At 35.0% G+C, this 25,714-nt stretch overlaps 1 protein-coding gene across 2 annotated transcripts in view; it reads right to left on the bottom strand.

Moving 5' to 3' along the window:
* The window catches only part of LOC150105085 (protein Njmu-R1-like), a 111,861-nt gene that overhangs the window by 69,172 nt on the left and 16,975 nt on the right, over window positions 1-25,714 (bottom strand). For both annotated transcript variants that reach the window (XM_090396143.1, XM_090396142.1), the window contains exons 3-6: window positions 16,560-16,661; window positions 8,564-8,695; window positions 3,331-3,480; window positions 1,223-1,280 (exon numbers count right to left, since the gene is read on the bottom strand). In XM_090396143.1, coding sequence (XP_090252269.1) covers window positions 1,223-1,280; window positions 3,331-3,480; window positions 8,564-8,695; window positions 16,560-16,661 — 442 coding nt within the window. The remainder of the gene's footprint in view (window positions 1-1,222; window positions 1,281-3,330; window positions 3,481-8,563; window positions 8,696-16,559; window positions 16,662-25,714) is intronic.

The following is a 25,714-nucleotide window of genomic DNA, read 5'->3' as shown; positions in this document are numbered from 1 at the left end:
TGTGGTGAAGAGAGGTGTGAGGAGTAGATTTTTTACATGGAGTTGTTGGTGAGTGGAATGCATTGCCAGAGTGCATTGTGAATGCAGGGAGGATTAAATAACTTCCTTATGATAGGCATGTTGCTGGTTGAGTGGGCCTCCCATAATGTCTATTCACTCCATAATAATAACTCTATTATTACTGAAATAATAATATCCAACATTAATCAAATTCTGCATATTCCACTATTGGATACAAAATAAACCAATTACTGCTGTCCACTGTGCATAATCTATTTTAGGTTACTGTGAAGCAAGCACATCCTGTTTAATTACCTAGTCATATTCCATTACAACATTATCAGTCATAACTACTTCTATTCTGTGGAACAACTTTCCTTTCCCACTCTGCCTTCCTCAAAGAATACAACCATTCAAAAATGTGAATATATTCCCTCCTTTCTTCTTACCCACACACGGCACTGATATGCTAATAAGTCTTGCAACCTTTCATGTGTGAGTAAGATACATAAGTACTCTGTAGCACAATTGGAAGAATGATGGTACATTGCACCCTTCGATTGGAAAAAGGCCTAAGTTCGATTTTCATCGTGATGAGAGGAATTTTTATTTGGTTTTTTTTTTTTCAAATGATGGTGAGTTAGCCAATCTCATACAGGGTTTTCTCCTGGAAACTCTGATTTTTCATCATGCATACAGACATATTGACCTTCAGGACACACAATTTACAGACAAAAAATACTAGTGGTGGTGGGCAGTAGATGGCAGTGGTGTAGATGATGATGGTAATAGCAATTCGGTGTTGTTGATGAAGTGGTGAGATGGAGAATTGTAGAGAAGGTGTCCTCCCTCGACGAGTCTTTGGACTCCTTGGAGGTGTCATATAATAGAATTGTAATAGTAATAAAAAAGATTTAAGGCACTATAGAATATAGTTAGCTTAAGTGCCAAATTGTAAACCTGTTACTGTTGATTCAGTAATAGGTTTACAATTAGGTTTGCAATTACATGTGGTGTGGCCTCTTAGGTCTACTGAGAGGGCACACCACCTGAAGGTGAGGATTGTACATTAAATCAGAAGTCCCCGTCGGTTCTCTGCAATCCTTAAAGGCTATGCAGAGCCAAATAACTAGGTGGAGGTCTCCTCTTTATCTGGTTTTAATCCTTAAGTGACCCCTGAAAGTAAATAATGTTTCTCTATAAAATGAAAACAAATACTTACTTCTGAAGTCAACAATGGCAGCAAACTGTAGCAAAATTTCTCTATTTCAAATGAAAATATTCAATCTGATTAAGAAAAATATTTCAGAAACTAATATTTATGGAATCTTTTTTACTTAATAATTAAAAGTCATAAATAAAAAAAATGTAGGAGAAAGTGCACAACTGTCTAAAAAGAAAAATTAATTTAATCAGAACACTATATTTTCAAAATAACTGCATATACTACATTTTGGTGATGATGTATATATTTTTTATTTTATTTTATAATTCCAGTCACAAAAGGTTGTAAATCTATTTACTTTACTTATTGGCATTCAATAAGCAGAATGCTAGTTTCAGACCGGATGATGAAAATCATCGACTACCTAAAGACATTCACAGACTTCTATACCATGCTAGGATTAGAAACCACATCCTGCTGGTTGGAGAGCCTAGATATGGCAAGTAAGGATTATATGTAATTAGGTTAACCAATGATTCATCTTCAACTTACAATCTACAAACATTGAAATTCAATTTTCACTGTGAAGGATTTATGGAGATAAAAACACACATGTTGAAGTAATTACTTTATTTATAATTATGAAAACACTCAATGTTTTGACCTCTGTATAGAGGTCATCAGGAAAATATACAAATGCACAGGACAACACAAGCTACATGACACTACACTACACTACACAAAAATAAGATAAATCTAAATGTTTTATTAATCTTTTACTCTTGCCTGACCTCTGGTGAAAAAAAAAAAAAATGAAATAATAACAACAATAATAAATAAAACATATATAAATATAAATTAACAAAATAAAATAAATTTTTATACATATAATAATATACAGATGATAAAAAAAATCTAAATAAATAAAAACAGTTTTACAGCAGAACTACATTAAATACATCTCTACAGTTCTCTTATATTAAGGTTATCTTGTGTTGGGGTTCTGCCATCATGTCCTGGATACTATATAGATTGCAGATGGGTTCTCCAGATTCTTGGAATTACTAATCCATCATTCTTGTTTAGATTCGGATGATATTTCAACATCTCACAATTTTTTAATCTTACCCTACATAGGGGAAACAGGGCGCACTATCCTAATAAGAAAAGACAAACATAAATGCCCCATTAAATTCCTCCGCTATGGTAAAACAGGCCTGTCAGACCATGCATTTCAAACATGTCACAGAATCAACTGGAAAGGTACCAAGTTCCTATATAGCACCAAAACCTGGTTTGAAAGAAAGTTCAAGGAAGCTTGTGAGATGCTGAAACATCATCTGAATCTAAACAAGAATGATGGATTAATAATTCTATGAATCTGGAGGACTCATCTGCAACCTATATAGCATCCAGAACATGATGGTAGAATCCCAACACAAAAAAACCTTAATATAAGAAGATTATAGAGATGTGTTTAATGTAGTTCTGGTCTAAAAATATTTTTTATTTATTTAGATTTTTTTATCATCTGTATATTATTATACTTATATGTATACAAAAATTTATTTTATTTTGTTAATTTATATTTATATATCGTTTTTTATTTATTTATTATTATTTTATTTCATATTTTTTCACCAGAGGTCAGGCAAGGGTAAAAGATTAACAAGACATTTAGATTTATCTTACTTTTGTGCAGTGCCACATAGCTTGTGTTCTGTGCATATGTATGTTTTCCTGATGATGACCTCGATACAGAGATTGAAACATCAAGTGTTATTTTCATAATTAAAGTAATTACTCTAACATGTGTCTCCATAAATTCTTCACAATGAATGCAGACCACTGTTGTAACCTTAAAGGAAACAACTGAAATTCAATATTAGCAAACTTTTTTTCTTTTTATTTCCCACAACACAGCAGTAGAGGTTTTACAGTTCCATCACCTTTTGTGTTAGGAATTCCTAACATCAAACCATCCAAATATAATAATGTGTATTTATAAAGCTTGAAGCTGGAAATTATAAACCAAAAGCAATATTACTTTGTGAAATGAATAAAACTGGTTTAGACAGCAAAATAATACTAATTTCTAATAAGCATCATTCTTGTTATATACATCTTAATGAAACACTATGCCAGCCACATACACAAAAGGATATGATTCAAAAGTAATTTCTGATGGACCAAGAAGACAAAGTAAGAAGGTTTGTTTATCAAATGATTCTGAAAATGAGTGCTGCAAAGGTTCCTGGAGCATGGTTTTAGATAGTACACAATAATAGCAGCCAATGGTAGTCTTGTCATTTATGCTGAAAAACATCATTAATAAAACATCTGTTACACTTACAACAGAAATATTATTCACAAGAAATTCAAACATCTCTTTCAATTTATTTCAATTCTCTTGCAAGTGTGGACAAATCATAAAAAAAGCCTGTTTATTTATCTATTTCAGTCTATTGAAAATAATTCAAAATTCAACAGTTAAACTATATGTTATACAATAAGAAGCAAATTTTGCATAGTAAGAGAACAATAATAATACAAATTAAAATATATAGGAAAGGACAAGAATGTTCAAATTTAAATGTCAATCCAGAACTTCGTACAGATGTATAGCAGTATCTTTGTGCAAATTTTATTCAATTATGGTATACTTTATCATACTTATAGAGATTTGAATCTTCCCATTTTAGGAGCAAAGCCTATTCAGGCTCTTTCAAGTATTCCAGCGTAGATGCTTTCCAAGTAGTAGCTCAATCTGAGTAAACATACTGTCCATATTTCTTAGGCATCTCTGAAATCAGTTGAATATTCAAGTAGCATTTTGTTCTATCTGCAAATCCTCTTTTCTTTTGTCAGTGCCAAAGACAAACATCCCCCCCCCCCTTGGACTTCACAAACAGTAGCCAGTTAGAAAGAGGTGACTAATTAGAAAGTACACTGGTTTGTAAAGTTTTCAGGTTATTTTGATCTTAATGGCCCAGAGTGAACATATTTAATTCAATGAACTGAATATATGCACATTAAATGACATTAAGTTAACATAACATTTCGAAATTTAAATATTAATTCTGGATTATTATTTTTATGATTTCTTCCTCTTCTAGTTCTTTCTTACATGTCCTCCATTAATATCTGCAACTGTACTTTTTCATGTTGTCATTTTGGATGCTTTACACATGGTTCCTGCCAATTCTTTTGTGCTCTATCATCAATATATAATTTTCCACTGTTTCTTTGTTCTGGTTCCTGCCATTTCTTGTATTTAATTTCCCCATTTGATCTGTTGTTTCTGCCATTCTCTTTAAATGAAAAATGCCAAGAAATTATATTCTCGGTTTTATCCTTTATCCAAGTGTAAGAAAAAAAAGTCTGTGAAACTTCACAACCGGGCTCTTAACTTTGTTTGCTTACACTTGGATAAAGGATGAAACCAAGAATACAATTTTTTGGCATCTTTAATTTATAGTATAACCAAGTGAAAAAACGTTCAACCTATCTCTAATCCAGAGTATTTTAGTAATAAGGCATGATATTTTTGACTACTTGTATATAGGAAATATGATTTCTGCATTACTTCAAACCTTGGCATCTCTTCTGTGTCTGGCTCCCATTGATGTACTTTTGTGCTGAAGAGGGAAATTCGCTGAAGTGATTTCCATGGAGGTTTATTGCTGAAGTGGATGCTTTTCTCTCGGATATGAGCAGCTCTGTTCAGTGGTGGGGTGAACCTGCATTTGGGCAGAGCCACTGCTGAGGGTTCCTCTTGGTGGAAGGGTGAGTCTGTCACTGAGGGGGAACTACTGCCAAGTTAAATTCCAAAAATTATATTATAGTTGACTTTTTACCCTCAATTGATTGTTCATGACAACTGATTGATATCAACTCAAGCAAGTTGTATATTCAATTTGCAGTTATGGTTTCCATATCCAATCCAAAGCCAGGATACTCTGAAGTTTAAAGATTGTTTCAGCTGCTGAAGTTCTAATTTGAGTGAAGAACCAGGTTATATAGTGAGTAAGATGCTGATTGGCACAAGAATTGTAGAGAAAAAGCAGTAACTTCTTACACTTTGCCTATTTTGTGTTTACTACTTTTTTTGCATATCCTAAGCAAGTGACTGTATAATGAACTGGCTATCTACATTCATAATAGAATATGAGGCACTACCCATTCTTTCCCATTCCCGCTAGTAGCAGGAGGAAGCAGTACCTTTTGTGAATCGACAACAGCCTGTATTCTTGGGTAATGTGCGTTTTGTAACGTTGCGTTTTAGTGATTCAGTGATTTTCTTCACCAACTAAAATGACAGATTTTTAAAAAGCAAAGCATCTGCATCAAATTTTGCTTAACCTAAAAAATAAAAATAACTGCCGCAGAAATCCACTGAATGCTTAAGGAAGCATCTGGTGATAATGCTATAAACCAAAGCAAAATTTATTTGTGGTATAAATGCTTCAAGGACAAATGAATTCAATGACGATGAGCGTTCTGGATGACCATCAATGAGCACAAACCAGAAAACATCACAAAAGGATAGCCTTACTCACTTTTGTAAGGTTATCCTTTTGCATTTTGTTGGATTCTATGAACATGAGACATAGCGTTGCAAAATTTTTGCCAAGACTGCTGAGCGACGACCAGAAAGAACATCATGTTGCTATTTGCAAGGGGTTCAAAGATGAAATAAGAGATGACCCCAACTTCATGACCAGTGATCAATCATGAGTTTGAGGTTATGACTCTGAGACAAAGCAACAGTCATTGCAGTGGAAGTCACCAAATTCACCATGAAGAAAAAAAACAACAACAAAAAAAGCATGTCAAGTTTGCAGCAATGCTGAGTCAATGTTGATCATATTTTTAACATCTATAGTGCTGTCCATAAGAAATTTCTCTTCCACCCCACAAAACTGTCAATAGCAAGTTTTACTGTGAAGTTTTGAAGCAGCTAGGGAAGAGCATCTGGCACAAATATCCAGACAAATGGAACAACAACTGAGTTCTTCACGATGATAGCACACATGCTCACACATCACTCATTGTTTGACAGTTCCTGGCTTTCAAAAAAACATGACAGTCATTCCCCATCCCCCATTCAACTTTTTCCTGTTCCCCAAAATGAAATTCCAGTAGTTGAAAGAGCATTGTTTTGACACAATTGAAGAGATCCAGGCAGAATTGTAGAAGGTGCTCACACTTGAGGACTTCCAGGGAACTGTTGAAAAAAAGCTGGGATCACTATATACAGGCTCAAAGGGGCTATTTAAAAGGAGATGGTGGAAACTAGAAGTTAGGATAATTTTTTTTATGGTCAAATTCCCAAACTTTTGTGTAGCATCTTGTAAGTGGTCTATTGACTGAACAATTGCATTTCAAACTTTTACTTGTGATTTTGACATGCAGTATGTACAAAGTAAGTGATAATAATAAATTAGGATGCACTGGAATACACTTATAATGTACAAAAATCACAATTGTTGCTACAACTCGAGAGAAAGTTCAATATGATGACTTCAGTACAGCAGAGGATTTACTATACAAGCACAGGCAGAAAATGAACATAAAATACCAACCAGGTCGTATGTGGAAATTAAATTTATTAACTGAAAAATAGGATTTATTAACTGAAAAAAAAAAAAAAAAAAAAATCATTTACAACATCACTATACCAACTGGAAATGAATCGCAGATTAATTTCTAATTGGTTTTTTAATTTGTTTCCAAAAAAAGATCAAGCTAGCAGTATGAATGAAAGTGTTCAAACCAATTATAATATATTGATGATCTGAGAGTTCATTTAGAAATTCACTTACCACCTAGTGGTGACAAATACCATTTGATCATGGCCTATCCTCTGAGTGATGTAACCTCAACTGCCTGTGTGAATTAACTTCTGGATGGTTTACTCCAACCTAATGATTTCATGCAGTTGGCTAAGGGATATATAGTTAAGGCTACTAACAAGCTCATAATGTGCCAATGCTACTAACTATACCAACATGAAGGTCTAGACAGAGAATTTGGTTGCATTACTTAGAATGAGGAAACTGAAGACAGTATATCATCTATTAATTACTCATCTTTATTTAAAAAGTCCTTAAAGCTCCTTGCACTCTAAAGTCTAGATCCTTGCAACTCTGTAGCACAGGTGGCCTGTGCTACAGAGATGCAAGGATTTGGCTGTAGTCTGAATGGATTTTGCTGAAGTCCAACACAGAACCAGACTATGGTAGTTTTTTTTTTAAAATCAATCCTAAACATGAGAGGTAGAAGAACATATAGCATCAGCACCACATGTGGGGTGCAGGTGAGGATTCAGAGAGCAAAAACCTATTGAGATCTTTCTTGAAGATGTTTGAGGTTATGGTAAGAGGATGCTCCAATTGATATGGGGATGGAATAAATGAGAAAAAGGAGAAGCAGGTTCTGAGCATGCTTATGGGACTGGGCATCTCAGTTCCACACACATCCTACTGAGTATTTTTATCATATAAGGGATGATTCAAAATATCGAAAATAGTAATTAAGCACAACCAAATTACTTGGTTATCTCTTTCAAAGCTGTCCTCATGATTACCTGCAGTGATTTCCATGATTCTTCCATTATTTAATGACTCTCTAGTAGTTCTATTTAGGAACTGATTACAGCTGCGTATTCGGTCATATTCACAATGTCATGAAACTGTTTCCCTTTCAGGACACTTTTCAGCTTGGGAAACAGTTTCAAGACATTGTGAATATCTGGTTCGTAAACAGATGAATTGCAAGAATGATGTGTTTAGCCAAGATTTCCAGGACACTTAGGTTGATGCACGGTGCATTATTGTGGTCTAGAAGGCAGGTTCTGGAAGACCATTTTAGAAAATTATTAATCAATCTTGATATCACTGGCCTTGAGGAAGATAGTCCTGGTGTACAGCTCTTCTGCAAAAAAAGAGGGCAATCAGTATTGTCTTGCCTCACCTTCCTTGGCATGGTGATGACACTTGTTTTGCTCCAGAATAAAAGACAAAGTCAGTACTCTGTTTTTCTGTGGCTGTCTACCAAATCAGCAGAACTCGATGCATGCATGTTACAGCCATTTCGCAATATAATGGAACAAAATGTGTGTACTTTAAATTACTAAAAAAGCTGACAGGTGGAGGGGGGGGTAAAGGAAGATTACTTATCTATGATTAAATCATCTTCCTCCCCCCCCCCCCACCATACCTCCAAGTAAATGGGTTCAGGAAATGTGAAATATCCTAGTGTCACTACAATACTCTAAGTAGTTTCCCCAAAAAATATTTTATCCTAGATTTGATCAGCCCTCAAATTAATAATCATATAACTTTTTAACCAAACAAAAATGTTAAGTATTCCATACAAGAAATTAGTCTTATTTACCAAAAAGAGCTCAAAAAACTGTGATAATTTTCTGTTGTATTCCAATCAATTTTATTCCGCAGCTTTTTCAATAAGTAGCAACGCACATTTGTTTCTATTTCAGCACCAAGGTTAGTAGCAATAAGAGACAAGCTGTAAGAAACAATTTAAAAATATTTTAAAAATAATTTAAACTTTAAAATTTAAAACTTCTTTACAAGTTATACAAGTTAAATGATAGGCCAGTTAATTTCTCTTGAGTCACATTAGATCATAACCAAGGTTTTAGATGTTTAAATGCAGAGAAACTGTTTTGCAGAAAACAATCGTTAACATACAAATTTCAAATGCTTTAATACTGGCATGGATGGCAGAATGTGCAACATTTCTACCAAAAGGCTGGGTTCGAATTCCATTGTAACATGGATGTGTGATTGAAAGTGTTAAGTTGGTAAATGATTTTAATCACTCAGTGTGAAATTATCAGCTGGTGTTTGAAGCCCTAAAAAAAAAGTATAATATTTGATCTTTAGAACAAGGTTCATCAATTACCTTTAACCCATTAACAGTGATAATTAATGCATGGTTTCTAACCATTCACTGAGAGGGGGTGAGGGAGAGGGACAAAAAAAAGTAAGGTGATAAAGTAAAGTAATAACATCATTGTTATGTTGTAACATCACACCAGGTGGCACTTCACTGGGAGATTTGTAAAAAGAAGATTCCTGGTTCAGATAATTTTTTTTAACTAATTAATTATGGATATTTGTGTGTATAAGTGCAAGAGTTGTAGTGGAAGTTGTGAACTTGCAGTGTTTGTATTGTGTGTAGGCTTATTTGTTTGTGTGTGTTTATAAAATTGTTAAATTCAGAGTGAGATATAGTAACTGGCATCGAAAGCAAGATTGGAGAAGCTTTCTCTTTACATGAGTTATATTTTGATTTTAGTCATATTGTGAAATGTGCTATATGTATTAGTTGGATTATGTTGATAAATCATGGATTTTTAAAGTGTGCAAAGTGTGATTTGAATGCAGACTTGATGGGCATAATGTACTGGTGATTGAAAGTGATAGTAGTGAGAATGCAATGAGAAGAATGAATGCTGCAGCAAAGAGAGATACTGTAAAAGAGCAGTGAATATGTGTAGTAAGAAAGTTTTGAAAAAGTGAACAAGCAATCTGTTGAATGAAACAAATGATAGCAGCAAGAATGACATAAGTGATGAGTGTATCAAAAGTCAAGAGTTGTAAATGTAGTGCAAATGTGGTAAATGACAGGGAAGAGTGTGGTAAGACAGAGGAAGATAAAGATGGTGGAATGGTAAAGAATATAGCATGAAAGACATGAACACAAGTGAGGATATTAGAAAAGAATAGGTAAGGTTGAGGAATGAATTAAGGCATATGCAAGAGTCAGATAGGACATTTAGAAAAAAGACTGGTAGCTGGAGGTGTAAGAAGGAAAGTGGGCAGATGAGTCAGAGATGAATGATTGCAGTGGAATGGTAGAAAGTAGCGCGTAGTGCTGTATGGGGAATCTACGGTCAAAGATGTGAAAAATATGGGGTGTGGACTGGAGAGGAGTTGACTGTGCTGATTGGAACAAATGACTTGTGAGGAAGTGTGAATGAGGTAGTGCGTGATTTGCTAGAGACACTGAAGTGAAAGAAAGAGTGTGAGAGGGAGAACTGCAAGTGTGTTACCAAGATATGATAGTAGAGAGCTGAGGAGAATAGCAACATCACGAATAGTGTGAAAGCTAGAATGTGCAAGAAGAGAGTACTTGAGTTTGTGGATGTATGGTATTTATTTGAAGGTAAAAGAGAACTGTTTATTACAGATGGTCTACATTTGAGTGAAAGAGCAGAAGCGTGAAGCTAGGTAGATTGTTGATGAGAGGAGAAGAGTATGCAGCCAATCAAGGAAACAAAAACTAGACTGTGGAACCATGCATATAAGAAACCAAAACTGGTGAGAGATAAAGGACAAAGGAAGACAAGATAGAGATGCAGGGATGGCCTCAATGGGACCAATAAAATCAAAATTACTGGAATGATGGGATAAGGTATTATAGGAAGAAAAAGGGAACTAGGGGAAAGCTACTATGTTTATATGCCAAAGTATTAGGAATAAAGGTGCAGAGTTTGTGGCTTTAATACCATTAGTCAGCCCACAAATCATTTGTGTGAGTGAGACATGGTTAAAAGAGGATGATGTGCTCACGAAAATAGAATGTGATAGTTATGGCATTTTTCAAAAAGATATAAAAGAGGAGGTGGGGGGGTATTACTGATGATTTCAGAATAGTTATGTTCTCTCAATGTGGAATTTGAAAACAATAATGATAATGCCTTTGAGACCATTTGGTGTGAGGTTAGTACAAATTTTAGATATTTAGTGAGACATCTGCAGGCCAGAGAATGCAGAGGAAGATGATTCTGAAATGGTCAGACAGATGAAACTGGTGAGTGACAGGAGGGTGATAATAATGTGTGATTTTAATTATGGAAGTATTGACCGGAAGCAAGAAATATGTATGAGTAACCCATGAGCTACTCAGGAACAATTATCTTATGCAGCATGTAGTTGAATCAACACATGGGACTTAAGTGTTAGATTTAATATCATCTCATAGAGTGATAATAAGAGATGTCACCATGATGCCATCAGTTGGGGAGAGTGATCATGCGATTCTGATGTGGGGAGCGGCTAGTGCTACGAGCTTCATGGAACAAGAGATGGGTGGAATTACAAAGCAGGGGGCCATGATAAATTAAGGAAACAGAATAAATAAAAGAAACACTGGCTTATAAAAAGAGATTGGCTGAAGCAGTAAAGCAAAAAAAAAAAAAAAAACTCTAGAGAATTACATAGTTATGTTGCTGATAGAAGAAACAGCAAACATGGAAGGCAGCCTTTTGTTGCTAGAGATGGAAGAGTCACATCTGCTGAAGATATGGTGGAAATATTTAATGAGTATTTTGTTAGTGTATTTTATGTAGAGGGCTAAGTGTAGTGTTGAGGGAGGAGGAAGGAAAACTGACAGTTTAAGAATGGGAAGTGTTTAGAATATTACATAACCCTGATGATACGCAGTGATATCTCATACAATCCCACATCCATAAAGCTGTGGGATGCTGCGAGATATCACCCCGTACATTAAGAGAATGTGCAAAAAAAGCTGGTAGGACCCTTGATTGTTCAACATAAGTCTGGCAACAGGAAAAATTCCAGAAGAGTGGAAAGAAGAAAAAATAGTGCCACTGCATAAGGGAGAATTCAAGTCAGTAATGTCAAACTATAGGCCAGTGTGCATATCAAGTGTAGTGGCAAAGGTGTTAGAGAGGCTAATTACAGACAGAATACAAACCTGGAATGATGAGAGCATCTTTCGAGAAAGCAGCATGGGTTTGGGTGACTAGCATATTGGAAGGCAGATACGCTTATACAGTGATATATTTGGATTTTGCTAAAGAATTTGATTGTGTACCAAATGATAAACTATTGAAATTGGGCAGGATGGGGTTGGAAAATCATTTGGTAGCTTTTTCAAGGCTGCATGACTGAAGTCAGTGAATTGTGTATAGAGATGCAGTGTCCCAAAAATAAGGAAGTGACAAATGGATGCCACATTGTGGTCCAAGTGATAAAATATCACTTGGACCACTGCTCTTTAACTTATATATATCAATGATATAGTTCACAGTGTGAAAGGAGATGTTCAGTTTGCTGATGATGCTAAATTAGGAAGAGCAATATTGCATAATTCTGATGTGTTGTTCATACAAGAGAATTTGAATAGGTTGGTGCTTTGGGCTAAAGAATGGAGATGTCATTTCAATGTTACTAAGTGTAAACTTATGCACTTTGGCCAGAGAAGATGGAATGAGGATTACCACAATGGAGGAACTTTGCTTCAGGAAGTGGAGGAAGAAAGGGATCTGGACATCTTGGTGAACAGGGAACTGAAGGTCAAAAGAAAGTAAAGGTTATCCAAAAAAAATCACTGCTATAAAGAAAATAATGCTGACATGTATGGATAAAGTGATAGTTCCACTCTATAAGGTAATAATTAATTAGGCCTTGTATGGATTTCTGTGCACAGATCTGATCATCTGGCTATATTGGTGATAGAGAAACACTGAAGAAAGTGGAGAGGTGAATAACTAAGAATGTCTCAGGACTCTGGAATGTCAAGTATGAAGACAGATTGAGGGAATGTGGTCTTCAGAGATGGTGAATAGGTGGAGAGGTGATATGGTTGAGATGTATATGCCAGTGAGAGGAGCCCAAAGAGATACAGGAGAATTACTGCATAGGATAATGGGTGATGCAAGAACAAGAGGTCATCCCTGGATGACCTCTTGTTCTTGCAAGGGTCATATGAGTAAAGAGGTAAAAACAGATTTTTTGCTTCACAGATGGTAAATGAGTGGAATACGTCGCCAAAGTGGGTAGTGAATGCTCCAACACTGAATGTGTTCAAGGCAAGGTATGATGTTTATTATGATCTGTAATTGCTTGGTCTTTTGCAGTCTTCGAACTCCATGGAGACTTGAAAGTAATGCTAACACTTAAATGGCTCATTCTTCTTAATAAATATGAAATGCAAGTGAATGAGCAAATAAAAACAGATTCACTAGTTCATAAGTATTTTTGTTGGTGTTTCGGTTACTGTCAGAGCTTCACTTGTGAAAATGAAGCTCTAACGGTACCCATGTGGAAATGATGACAAGGGTAGGATACAAAAGGATGGGAAGATAAATTGCTATCCATAATCAAAAAATTAACTCAAATTTGTAATTAAGTGAAATAAAAATTTAACCTTTTTATTGGATGTTTCACACAAATATGCAAAATCTGTCTATCATAAACAAAAGTAATAGATAATTTTGCAGAGTGCGAGTTTATGTTCACGTCATTCAGTTCTGTATGAATGACGTGAACGGTATTTCAAAGTACCACATTCATTTTCAAGACTGATGGCAATGGCATAAACAATTATTTTCAATTAAAATTACATGAGTTGCCAATAAACAAAAACAAAATAACAAGATCAAATTTACAAAACTAAATGATAAAAAAATTGTCAAACAAAACTTGACAATTGTCCCTTAACAAAAAAAATATTTTGTTATGGGGAACTCTTGTTTTAGTAATATGATTGCCTTTTATAATAAAGACACAAGAGTGGTTGATGAGGGAAAGGCATATTCTGCCCTTTTTTTGGTTTTACAAAGGCATTTGACAGGATACCACATGATAAGCTCATATTTAAATTGCAGCACATGGGTTCAAATGTCAGTAGTGACAGGATTCAGGATTGGCTATCTGACAGGTATCAGAGAAAGAGTGTGTGTGTGTGTGTGTGTGTGGGAGCAATTTCAAGGAGGCAGAAGCAATGGAATCCCACAGGGCTCAGTACTGGGACCTGTATCCACCGTGGAGTTCTGATTTTTCTATACTTGCAGATGACCTCACCACATGCCTCTTGCTGAATCAATCAATGTTTTATTCAGGGCTTGCAACTGAATCTCCAAGGTTTGTTGCCTGTTCTCAAACTCTTTTTTCTTGAATAATGTTTGTGTATTTTAATCTACAGTTCACATCTGAGAGCTGCTCAACTTTTATTTGCTTTAAAATTTTCTTATGTGTTCTTCTTTTCAACATCAGTTTTATCCTGCTCAAGAACTTTCTGATTTCAAATCCTCTGTACACTCAAGTCTCCTGCACCAGTGAGAAAACATCACTATCAAGAGACTTTTTCTTATTCCTTGCATCTGCTCTGCATGTGAATTTGTGCGCATTTTTATGTTGAAATATTGTGTTGGTAATAACCAGTCCATGTCCTGAGCAGAAATCCAACAGGTATTTGCCATTATTATTAGCTTTGCTCTTTTCTCCAAATTTTCCCAAAATATTTTTGTATGTCTGACAATCATTTCCTACTCTGTTATTTAGATCCCCAACAAGGATAAACTTTTCCTTTTTTTTGTTGTATCAGTTGTTTTCTCTAAGGCCTCAAAAAATTCCTCCACTTCTACCTCAGTAGAACCTTCTGTGGGACCATAGGCAGAAATAAGTCTCGTTGTCCAGTTCCCCATTCTGATATTTGCCCAAATCACTACTTCATATTGCCTGCCATTCAAGAAGATTAGCCTCGGATTAGCCTAGAGTTGAATACTATAGCTACTCCTTCTTTTCCCTGATTGTTAATGCCTGAATATAACATTTTGCATTTATTGCTTAGAAAGATCTCACCAGTTTTTGTCTTTTTTATTTCAGTCACCCCCATTATGTCCATCTGGTAGTTATCCAATTCTTCTGCTAGTTCCATTTCTTTGCTATTCAGGCTTCTTATGTTGATAGTACTGATCTTGAACTCTGGTGATGTTGAGTTGGGATGTGTTTCAGGATTTGTTCCAGTAGCTGAATTTTCACTGTTCACTCTGGCTCCATGGTGAAAACAATGGGGGCCTTGTTTAAGGCGACACCCCAACCGGCATGAAATTCTGTCATGTTGTACCATCATTTTTTATTTTGGTTTAAGCCAATAAGAATACAATTTGGTGAGTTAAATCCCAAATTGCCAGCCCATCCTCATTCGTTCAGTATCCAGGTAGATACCTAACAGGGTGCACCATGAAAAGGTGAGGACTGGACATTAGGTCAGAAGCCTTGGTCTCCTCTCAGTTATACAGCTTTGACCCTTAAGCACCCCCATACAAAAATTGTAATAATTTTATTCATAGGAGTAAATACCTGTGCCATAGAAAATAAAATAATAGTACAGATGACACAGTTTGATTATCTGGGCTGAATAGTAACATACCTAAAACATATAGATGAAAAAATAAAGAAATTTCAGAAAATCTGTGGAACAATTAAAAGTACATTGAATAAAAAAACAAAATGAGAAACTCAACTAAAACTTCATAAAGTAATGGCCGCTCCCACTTTATTATATCACTCAGAAATATGGATTGTTAAAAAGAAAGATGAAAATAAACTATAAGCTGCAGAAATGAAATTTTTAAGAGCAGTTGAAGGATGCAATTGGACCATATAAGAAATGAAGACATCAGAAAAGAGCTAGATATTTATAACATAAAGGAAAGATCAAGGTATATAGAAAGAAATGGAAAGACCACGTATTTAGGATGGAAAGATAATCAGCTATCAGAAGAGGTGGATAAATATAGACTGGGGGGGGGGGGGGAAGAAAAAGACTAGCAGCAAGATGGAAAGGCCAGTGAAGCTGGAACAGGCAAATGCCTAATCATTGGAGAGAAGAGAATATCATCCATAGGAGTAAATATCTGTGCCATAGGAAATAATGACATTCTTGAGCAAGTCAAATTTTTGGACAATAGCAGTTTTTGGAAAACAGTATTCAAATTGTTATGCCTGTAAGATAACTTATAGTAATTTTATTTGTCATTTTTGGAGATAAAAAAAAAAAAAGATATATATATATATATATATATATATATATATACACACACACACACACACACACATAGGGCGGCAAATAAGTCAAAGAGATTTAAACATTTAATAACTTTATAATTTATTAATTATTTTTATTCTTCTTTTTTGATATAATGAAATACAGAAGCTGGAGATTTTTTTTATTAGTTATGAAGGAGAACTTTTGTGCATGAAAGAGGACTGAAGGAGAATTTCTGTGCAGAAATTAGGGTGCTGCAGCCAGAACACATTAACAGCTGTCATGAAACATGGCATAGAAAGTGCCTCGTCTTTGTGAAGCCAAAAATGGAAATCATTTACGTGATGTGATTTTTTATAACTAATAGGAAAAAATCTCCAGTTTCTGTATTTTTATAACAAAAAAAAGAATAAAAATAATTAATAAATAAAAAAGTTATTAAATGTTTAAACCATTTTGTGAGTTTTGGGCCATCTTGTTTATTTGATAATGTTTTTTCAAAATTTTTCAGTTAATGTAATGGTTCTGATCTTTCCACACAGACATTATTTTCAAAGTCAATTACCAGTGTCTACATTCTTCAGTGTCTGAACTCAATTCAGGACTGCTTGCTCTGCTATCTAAAGAATCTTGGCTACAATCAGTGGATACCGCTGTCTGGAGGTGCCTATAATACAATAAATTTAGTATATTTTAGATTTTAAAAAAATAATAAAAAACATGCAACAGCAAATCATCTTAAAAGTAAAACTATCTAATTTAATCAATAACTCATCTTTGTGATTATTTTCCATGATGAAAGAGTTGCATTAACGTTAATATTCTCACCCAAGAACTATCCAAAGATTTTTCTGAAACACAATGCACAAAGTGATACCAGTTTCAGATTCTTTCCAAAAACACAGCATATCAAAAGTAGAGTTAAAGCAATTAACAAATGTGAAATTCACTGCAATCAGATGTCTTCAATTTGACATTAAAATAGCTTTACAGTATAAATAAATGCAGTACTTAAGTGAATAGGGTTTTGGTTTGGTTTGGTTAAAACAAAAAGAACAAAGGTCATACTGAGCAATAGTAAAGGTTACAGCTATACATAAACAGTTAAAGAAAATCAAAAACAATATGCATTTAGAAAAATTAAGTTACACAATGCAGCATCTACATATAAACAGAATTACTGCAGAGGGCACAGCAACATACAGTTACAGCAGAATAAACAAAATGCATGTACAAAACCAAGTCAAGGAATGCAGTATCTACATATAGATAAAATTACAGCAAATGTTATTACAGCAGTACATAAATAGTCAAAAAAGGAATTATTATATAATGTGCATGCATAAAAATTAAGTTTAGCAATGTGGTATCTACATATACACAAAATTACAACAAGGTTACACAAATATACAAGGTGTCCTACAGCAATACATAATTAATCAAAAAATAAACTAGTACATAGTTACAGCAGTACATAAATAATCAACAGTGCAAGTTAACAAACAAAAAGCATGTACAAAACCAAGGCATGAAGTATCTACATATAGATAAGATTACAACAAATGCTATTACAGCAATACATAAATAGTCAAAAAGGAATTATTATACAATATGCATGCATAAAAATTAAGTTTAGCAATGTGGTATGTACATATTAACAAAATTACAGCACGGTTACACAAATATACAAGATCAAAGGCTACAGTAATACATGACACAGGCCTGCAAAATTCAAGTCATGAAAAGTTGTCTGGAAACTATTAACTGTTTCCGATTTATTTTTGACTGCTGATTTCAAATATCTCTTCCATTTTTCTCTATCACGTAAAGATTTTTCACAAAATGGATCTCAATATTACAGTAAAATAGCTTTAAAATGCATTATAATAAGTAAAATAACAGTATTTAAAATTTTCCGTAAACATTTTTGGCATGAAAGTATTGGGAAAAAAATTTTTAATTAAAGTAATTAAAGATTAATCTTTAGTACATACTTTATATTTCATTGTGATGTCTTTTTCTTTTTCCTTCAAAGCTTCTTTTTGACCTTTTTCTGTGAAATCTTTCCCGGGTCATCTCTATGCAACATCCAGCAATAGTCTGCCATCGTGTTGACATTCCACCTGCCCTGATACCTTTTTCCCATCTCCTTGATGTCTTCGTGGAATCACTCTCCTTGCTCTTCGTGACAATTCCCAGATTCTCAGGAAAGTAGTCTAAATGAGAGTTGAGAAAGTGCACTTTTAAGCTCATGGAGTATCCCAATTCCTTGAATTTCTGTAGCATGTCTTCCACAATCATTTTATAGTTGGGGTCCTTGTGATTTCCTAAAAATTTGGTCACCACCTCTTTCAAAGCTTTCCACACTTCTTTTTCAACAGTTGCCATTTGTTCTTCAAACAGTTTATCCTTCATAAGTTTCCTGATGTCCAGACAGATAAAAATACCTTCTTTCAATTTTGCAGTAGATAATCCCAGAAAGTTTGCGCAGATGCATTTAACACTCTCCTTCTTTCAACAAAGCCTTGACAAATTGCTTCATCAATCCCAGCTTTATGTGAAGCAGGAGTAAAAGGATTTTTTCCCATGCAACCAGAGTTTCGTGTAACACATTTTTACTTCCAGGTTCTAATGTGACCCTTTATGGCCATTCCTTCTTGATCCAATGTTGCTCTCGATCTTGGCTATCCCACTGGCACAAAAAGCACGGGCATTCGGTATCCTCTTTGTTCTCCCAAAATCATAGATATGACTTTAAGATCACTGCAAACTGTCCATCCATGATCATTGTACTTAATTTTGCTGAGAATGAAAGCTAAATTTTCATATCATTCTTTCAAATGCACGGAATGTGCTAGTGGTACTGAAGCATACTTATTGTAATTATGAAGAAGCACAGCTTTGAGGCTTCTTTTTGAGGAATCGATAAACAACCTCCAATCGATGACTTCGTATTTTATGTTGAATTTGCTTATCAGTCCGGGAATATCACTACAGTAAACTAAATCGCCTTCCTCTGAAAAGTAAGGAAGAAAATCTGTATAAATATGTGGAGAATGAAAAGAAATGGAGTAAGCACAGATCCTTGGAAGACCATTCCTTAGCATATTGTTATTACTGCTGTAATAACAATATGCTAAGGAATGAATTCGGATATATTCATTGGAATATATCCAAATTCATCTATCTGACAACATATTATTTACAAGATTAGAATTTTGAGAGAAGGTATGGCCTCTAGGAATTTCAGGATTAAATCCTCTTGCTAGTGTCATAAACTTCTGAAAGATCAACAAAAACAGAAATTATCCTTAGGCATTTATCAAAACCATTTTCAATAGAGGTGACCAAGGCCAACACACCTGATCACAATAACTTTTGATGGGCCTAAATTCAGCCTGTTATATGGGCATCTTATTGTGGATGATTGGAGAAATCCTATCGTACAGCAATCTTTCAAAGAGTTTTAGGCAGATGCATAACAAAGCATCTGCCTCTAGCTTTGAAACCTGAGAAAGATCTGTCTCTAGCTTTCAGCAAGAGACAGATCTTTCTCAGGTTTTAAAATAGCTATCATTTTTTATCTCTTAATCAGCCGTTAGTAAAGTGAGGTGTCACAGACCCCAAAGATTTTAAATTGACTACTTTTTAGCAATGCGTGGCAATGTGTCATGCCTCAGTATAGCTTCCCTTCCCATAACCTCGACGACAGGCTGTTGCGCGCAATTTTATTATGCAGAGGTATAAAGTGTGCTAGGGTCCACCCAGACCCCACCTTACCAAAAGTATGATTATATTATTTACTTTTTTATCCATGTATATTCTATTAAAATATTATCGTCATTGCTGTGTCTTCTATATTTTTATATACCAACTATAAGCAAATACGTTTTTGTAAATATTTAGAGGGTATTTTGCGAATAATATCTTTTTTTTTTACCAGATAAGTTATGAGCAGGAAGAACAGAGGTTACGTCAACTTATAGATGATGCTAAAAGTAAAAATTAAGATGTTTAATTAGTTAAGTATTTTTGGGTAATAAAAGTTTAATTTTGTGGATCTGCGTTTTTATTCTATAAAATTACAGGACGTTTAAACAATACATAATCTAATATTGATTAAAAAGATATGGATTTCTATAATACACTACATTATTTGGGTGGGTCTGTGGGGACCTCACTTTACCACTTTTGTTACATTTTCCCACCTTAGATTATACACATTATATACAAAATGGCCCTTCCCATTATGCATTGCATTATAGATGCAATGCATAATGGAAAGGGCGAAATGATTGACTAATACAGATGCCCGAAATGATTGACTAATACAGATGCCTGAAATGATCGACTAATATGTATAATGACATTCTAGACATATTAGTCAACCATTTAATGATATTTGGACCACAGTTCTTTATGAATTCTGGATAGATGTCATCCAGGCCAGCTGCTTACCTAGTTTTCAGAGATTTCAGAGTTTCATTCAAGAAACAGAAAAAAAGAAAACTCAACAGCTCCAGGACTCATCTGTAAACAATACCAACCCCCACTGGTCTTTGGTCCAGTTGATGTGAAGCCTGGCCTATTTCAAACATTTGCTCCTGTGGTGTGGGGAGGGATAGGAGTGCACAGACTACTGGTTGCTCAGCATGTAGACTACTTTAGTGAAGTCTTCTGTGCATAGTTGAAGAAGATACCAACATTCCTGTAGCCAAATCAAGGTCAGATTGTAGCTGATTTGGGGGTAGCACTCTTCTTTTGGTGAGCAGATAATCGGAGATATCGGTCACCAACAGTTGTACCCCATTACCTTCTTTCACGGCATCTCTAAGATGCAGTTTGTGACTATTGGAATTGATTCCACAGTCCATGAACCTCCACCTGACTTTGACTGTCTTCTAGTCTTATGATGGCTTCCCATCTCAATTTATTGATTAAATGATGTCTTTCTGCCATATCCAACAATTTTGTTATCACAAAATGTCTTCTTCTGACTCCAGACACAAAATGGAAAACCACTCCAAAATACCTGTTTTTATACCATGGTTTATTCACATATACCATGCTGACAGTGCCATTCATCCAAACTAAGTGTCCCTTTTTTTTTTTACATAACGTACCTGACTTTCATAGGCATTTCTCAATTTCCCCCTAAGTTATTGTGATTTTTTGCTTCATTCCCTAATTTATCGAAACACGTAATTATATTTCTTTTCCCTTTCATCATCATCAAATTCCTGCTATGTACCCTCAAGGGGTGTACAGGATATGATAGTACTGCATGAAAAATTTACATCATTATGTAAATTTTTCATGCAGTACTTTTAGATTTACATCATTGTGTACAGGATATGATAGTACTGCATGAAAAATTTACATCATTACTAACTTCCTATCTACAATTTTACTCTAAATCAGTATGTTACTTGTCAAGACTCCAACACTATCAGATCTTATATTTCTATCGTCTAAGGCACTTTTTACCATATCAATCTACCTATATCTTGGTCTTCCTCTGGGTCTTTTTACTGCCAGCCTGGCAGAGAACACTTGTTTTGCTAATCTTTCCTTGCCCATTATGTTTAAGTGACCATACCAGCTGAGATTAGCTGTGCTAATGCATTCCTGGATGCTGACAATATCGAGTTCTTTCCTAATATCCTCGTTTTTAATATGATATTGCCATTGATGCCATCTGTTCGCCCCTAATCTTTCTCAGTACTCTCATATCTGTGGTCTCTAGTCTTTGGTCAAGTGTTTTACTTCTGACCCAGCTGTCAGATCCATAAGTTAAAACTGGTTTGAACACTGTCTTGTATACAGCTAATTTAGTGTTCCGACTAATTTCTCTCTTATTCCATATGAATTTATTCAATTGACTTCCTACCATACCAGCTTTGTTGATTCTGTTGTCCATTTCCATATTTAATTTACCATCTTCATTAAAATCCGTGCCTAAGAAGTTGAAATGTTTTACTTATTTCAGAGTTTCTCCATTCATAATGCAGTTGACACTTTAAATGTTCCTATTTTTATTGTCTTTGTCTTGTTATTACTGACCTTCATACCATATCTATTACAACAGCTACTCAATTTAGTCAGGGAATCTTGCAGACTTGTAGCAGATTTATTTAGAAGAATAACATCATCCACATAAAGCAAAGAGCTGACATTAGCATCTCCAATTTTGATATCAGGTTTAATACCACTTTCCTTCATGATGTATCCATATAGATAATGAATAACAGAGGGGATAATGTACATACTTGTCAGACACCAGATGATGGCCCATCTCATGGCCCAGACACGTTAGACTCCTTCCTCAGTCATCTCAATAGCCTACATCCAAGAATCCAGTTTACTATGGAAAAGGAAAAGAACAATTGTTTACCCTTCCTAGACACCGTCCACGTCGTGCTCCCTGGGACCTTCCATAGGGTACACTTCCTACAATGATGCTAATGGACCACTGTGAAGAACAACGGACAAATCAGTAGAAGAGGATTTGTATCCCAACAGTGAAATGTGCGGAAGAATCTTCAGAGGAGCAGACCTATATAAACAACCCGGGCTCAGCTGGCTCTGGCTGTCAGTACCCGCTTAGGGCCCCTACCTAGGGTTACAAGGAAAAATAAAGGATTCAATCCTCTGGCAAAGGGAAGCAGCTTTGTCAGTACTGACACAAGGTTGAAGTCTCATGATGACGGTAAAGCTTGTGATTAGAAAATTGCAGATGGCAATACAGTTTATTGTGTATGTCTGTAATACTGCAGAGCAGAAAGCAAATGGAGAAACTACTGCTCTATTCTCTTTCCAGACTAACCACCATGGCGAGCAAATCTATACAAATGGCCCCGAGTTACCGGCGTCCCTTAAATGGGACAGGGGTGCGAAGAATCCCCGGGCTCAACATGGTGCGCTCAGTAAAACTAGGAACCTGGAATGTCAGAACCTTGTATGAAGCAGGTAAGCTAAGAAATGCTATCCAAGAAATGAAAAGACTTGAAATTGGAATTTTAGGAATGAGTGAAGTTAGGTGGCCAGGATCAGGCAAAACTCAAGTCAATGACATGACAATGCATCACTCTGGAAGTTGTGAAAACAACCATCAAAACGGAGTTGGAATAATAATAAACAAAGAGATGAATAAGTCACTGTTGAGCTTCATCCCTTACTCAGATAGGATGATGTTATTAAAACTGAAAGGACAATGACTAGATGTTAATCTTATACAAGTCTATGCCCCTACTGCTGACAAGAGTGATACCGAGATTGAAGAATTTTATGATCAATTAAAAGAACTAATGAAAAATACAAAAAAGCATGATATTAACATAGTCATGGGTGATTTCAATGCTAAAGTTGGGAAAGGTAGAAGTGGAGATGTAGTTGCCGAACATGGACTGAGCACAAGAAATGAGAGAGGTGACCGTCTTTTTCAATTCTGCCGGAAGAGGAGCTAATAATCACAAACACATGGTTTAAGCTACCACCTCGAAGATTGTACACTTGGCGATCACCACAGGATAATAATGGGAATATAGTCAGAAACCAAATTGATTACTTACTAATTAATCAACGATTTCGAAGTTCTATAAAGAGTACAAAAACCTATCCTAGTGCAGATATTGCTTCTGATCATAACCTACTGGTGGCAGAGTTACAACTTAGACTGAAAGCTATGCTTAAGAAACATCAGCAAAAAAGGTTTGATTTGGGAAAATTAAAAAACACAGAGATAAGAAGCAAATTGAGTCAAGATCTGAATCAAGAGCTAGCACTTATGTTAATGAGGGTTGATGAATCGTGGGACAAATTGAAATCTGTCTTCATAGAGAAATGTACCAATACCTTATGTCCTAATAAAGCAGTAAAAAAGAAAGATTGGATGACTGATGAAATTCTTTCTCTCATGGATCAACGCAAATCATATAAAAATCATAATCCAACAAAATATATAGAGGTTCAGAAAATTATTAAACACAAGATCAAAAAAGCAAAAGAAATCTGGATGAATGAAAAATGTAAAGAAATAGAAATTCTACAGGAAAAACATGACAATTTTAATCTACAAAAAAGATGAGAGAGACCTCAGGTATATATAAGAAAAAACAATTCTGTATCCTTCGAAACAAAAAGGGAGAAATTATATCCAAAAAGGATGACAAAATACAAGAATGGGTGAAATATATAGAAGAACTCTTTACTGATGACAGACAGAACCCAGAAAATACTTATGAACATATGGAAGGTCCATGCATTCTAAAATCAGAGGTAGAATGTGCATTGAACTCAGCTAAAAATGGTAAAGCCCTAGGACCAGATAGAATACTGGCAGAAATAGTAAAGTTATTAGAAGGTGACAACATTAACATATTAGTAAAGCTATTTAATAAGATCTACGATACAGGCATAATCCCTCAAGACTGGTTACAGTCGACCTTCATCATGCTACCTAAAAAAGTAAATGCGAAAACTTGTAATGACTATAGAATGATCAGCCTAATGAGTCACGTTCTCAAAATGTTTCTGAAAATAATTCAAAAAGGAATATACAGAAAATGTGAAGACACAATCAGTGATACCTAATTCGGCTTTAGAAATGGCTTGGGAACAAGAGAGGCCCTTTTCTGTTCTCAGATCTTATTTCAAAAATGTATTGACCAAAACAAGGTAATATTCGTTTGCTTCATCGACTTCGAGAAAGCATTTGACCAAGTCCAACATGCTAAAATGATTGTACTATTAAAAAGAATTGGATTAGATGGTAAAGACATCAGGATCATTGAAAACTTATATTGGAACCAAAAGGCATCTGTTCAAGTTGATGACATTATTACAGACTCCATTAACATCAAACGAGGAGTAAGGCAAGGATGTGTGCTGTCACCTCTTCTTTTTAAGATCTACTCAGAAGCCATATTTCAAAAAGTCTTGGAAGGAAGAAAGGAAGGGATTAATGTAAATGGTGAAATCATCAGTAACATCCGATATGCCGATGATACAGCTCTTCTGGCTGACAATATTCAGGATCTTCAAAATCTTTTGGAGCTAATAAATGGGATTAAAAATAAATATCACCAAAACTAAATTCATGGTCATAAGTAAGAAACCAATTCTTAATATAGCACTTTCTTTAAATAGGAAACAAACAGAAAGAGTGGCAAAGTTTAAATATCTCGGATGCTGGTTAAATGAAGATTGCAATCCAGAAATGGAAATAAAAGTTAGAATTGAAATGGCAAAAAAAAATTTTCTCTTGATGAAATCAACACTGTGTAACCGCAGTTTAAACTTAGAGCACGCATGGTTAAATGCTATGTATGGTCTGTACTGCTGTATGGCAGAAACTTGGACCTTGAAGACAACATCAATAAAAAGACTTGAAGCCTTTGAGATGTGGTTATACAGACGAATGTTAAAAATCCCATGGACAACAAAAATGTCCAATCAGGAAGTACTGAAACAAATGGGGAAATCACGTGAACTTTTAGATACCATAAAAAGAAGGAAAACTGCATATCTTGGTCACCTACTTCGTAATGAAAAATATAAGATACTTCAATTGATTATAAAAGGGAAGATAAATGGAAGAAGAGGACAAGGAAGACGAAGAAAATCTTGGCTGGCAGATATCAGACAGTGGACTGGTATGAACTCTGAGAGAGTGCTCAGAATAGCTGAGAATCGCTCAAAATTTGCCAAGGTGGTCGCCGA

This window comes from Typopeltis vanoorti, chromosome 7 (assembly GCF_054136105.1).
Source record: "Typopeltis vanoorti isolate ZY-2024b chromosome 7, IOZ_Tvanoo_1.0, whole genome shotgun sequence".
Classification (NCBI taxonomy): Eukaryota; Metazoa; Arthropoda; class Arachnida; order Uropygi; family Thelyphonidae; genus Typopeltis; species Typopeltis vanoorti.
The sequence above is the reverse complement of the archived record's forward strand: the minus strand, read 5'-3'. Positions and strand labels throughout refer to the sequence as shown.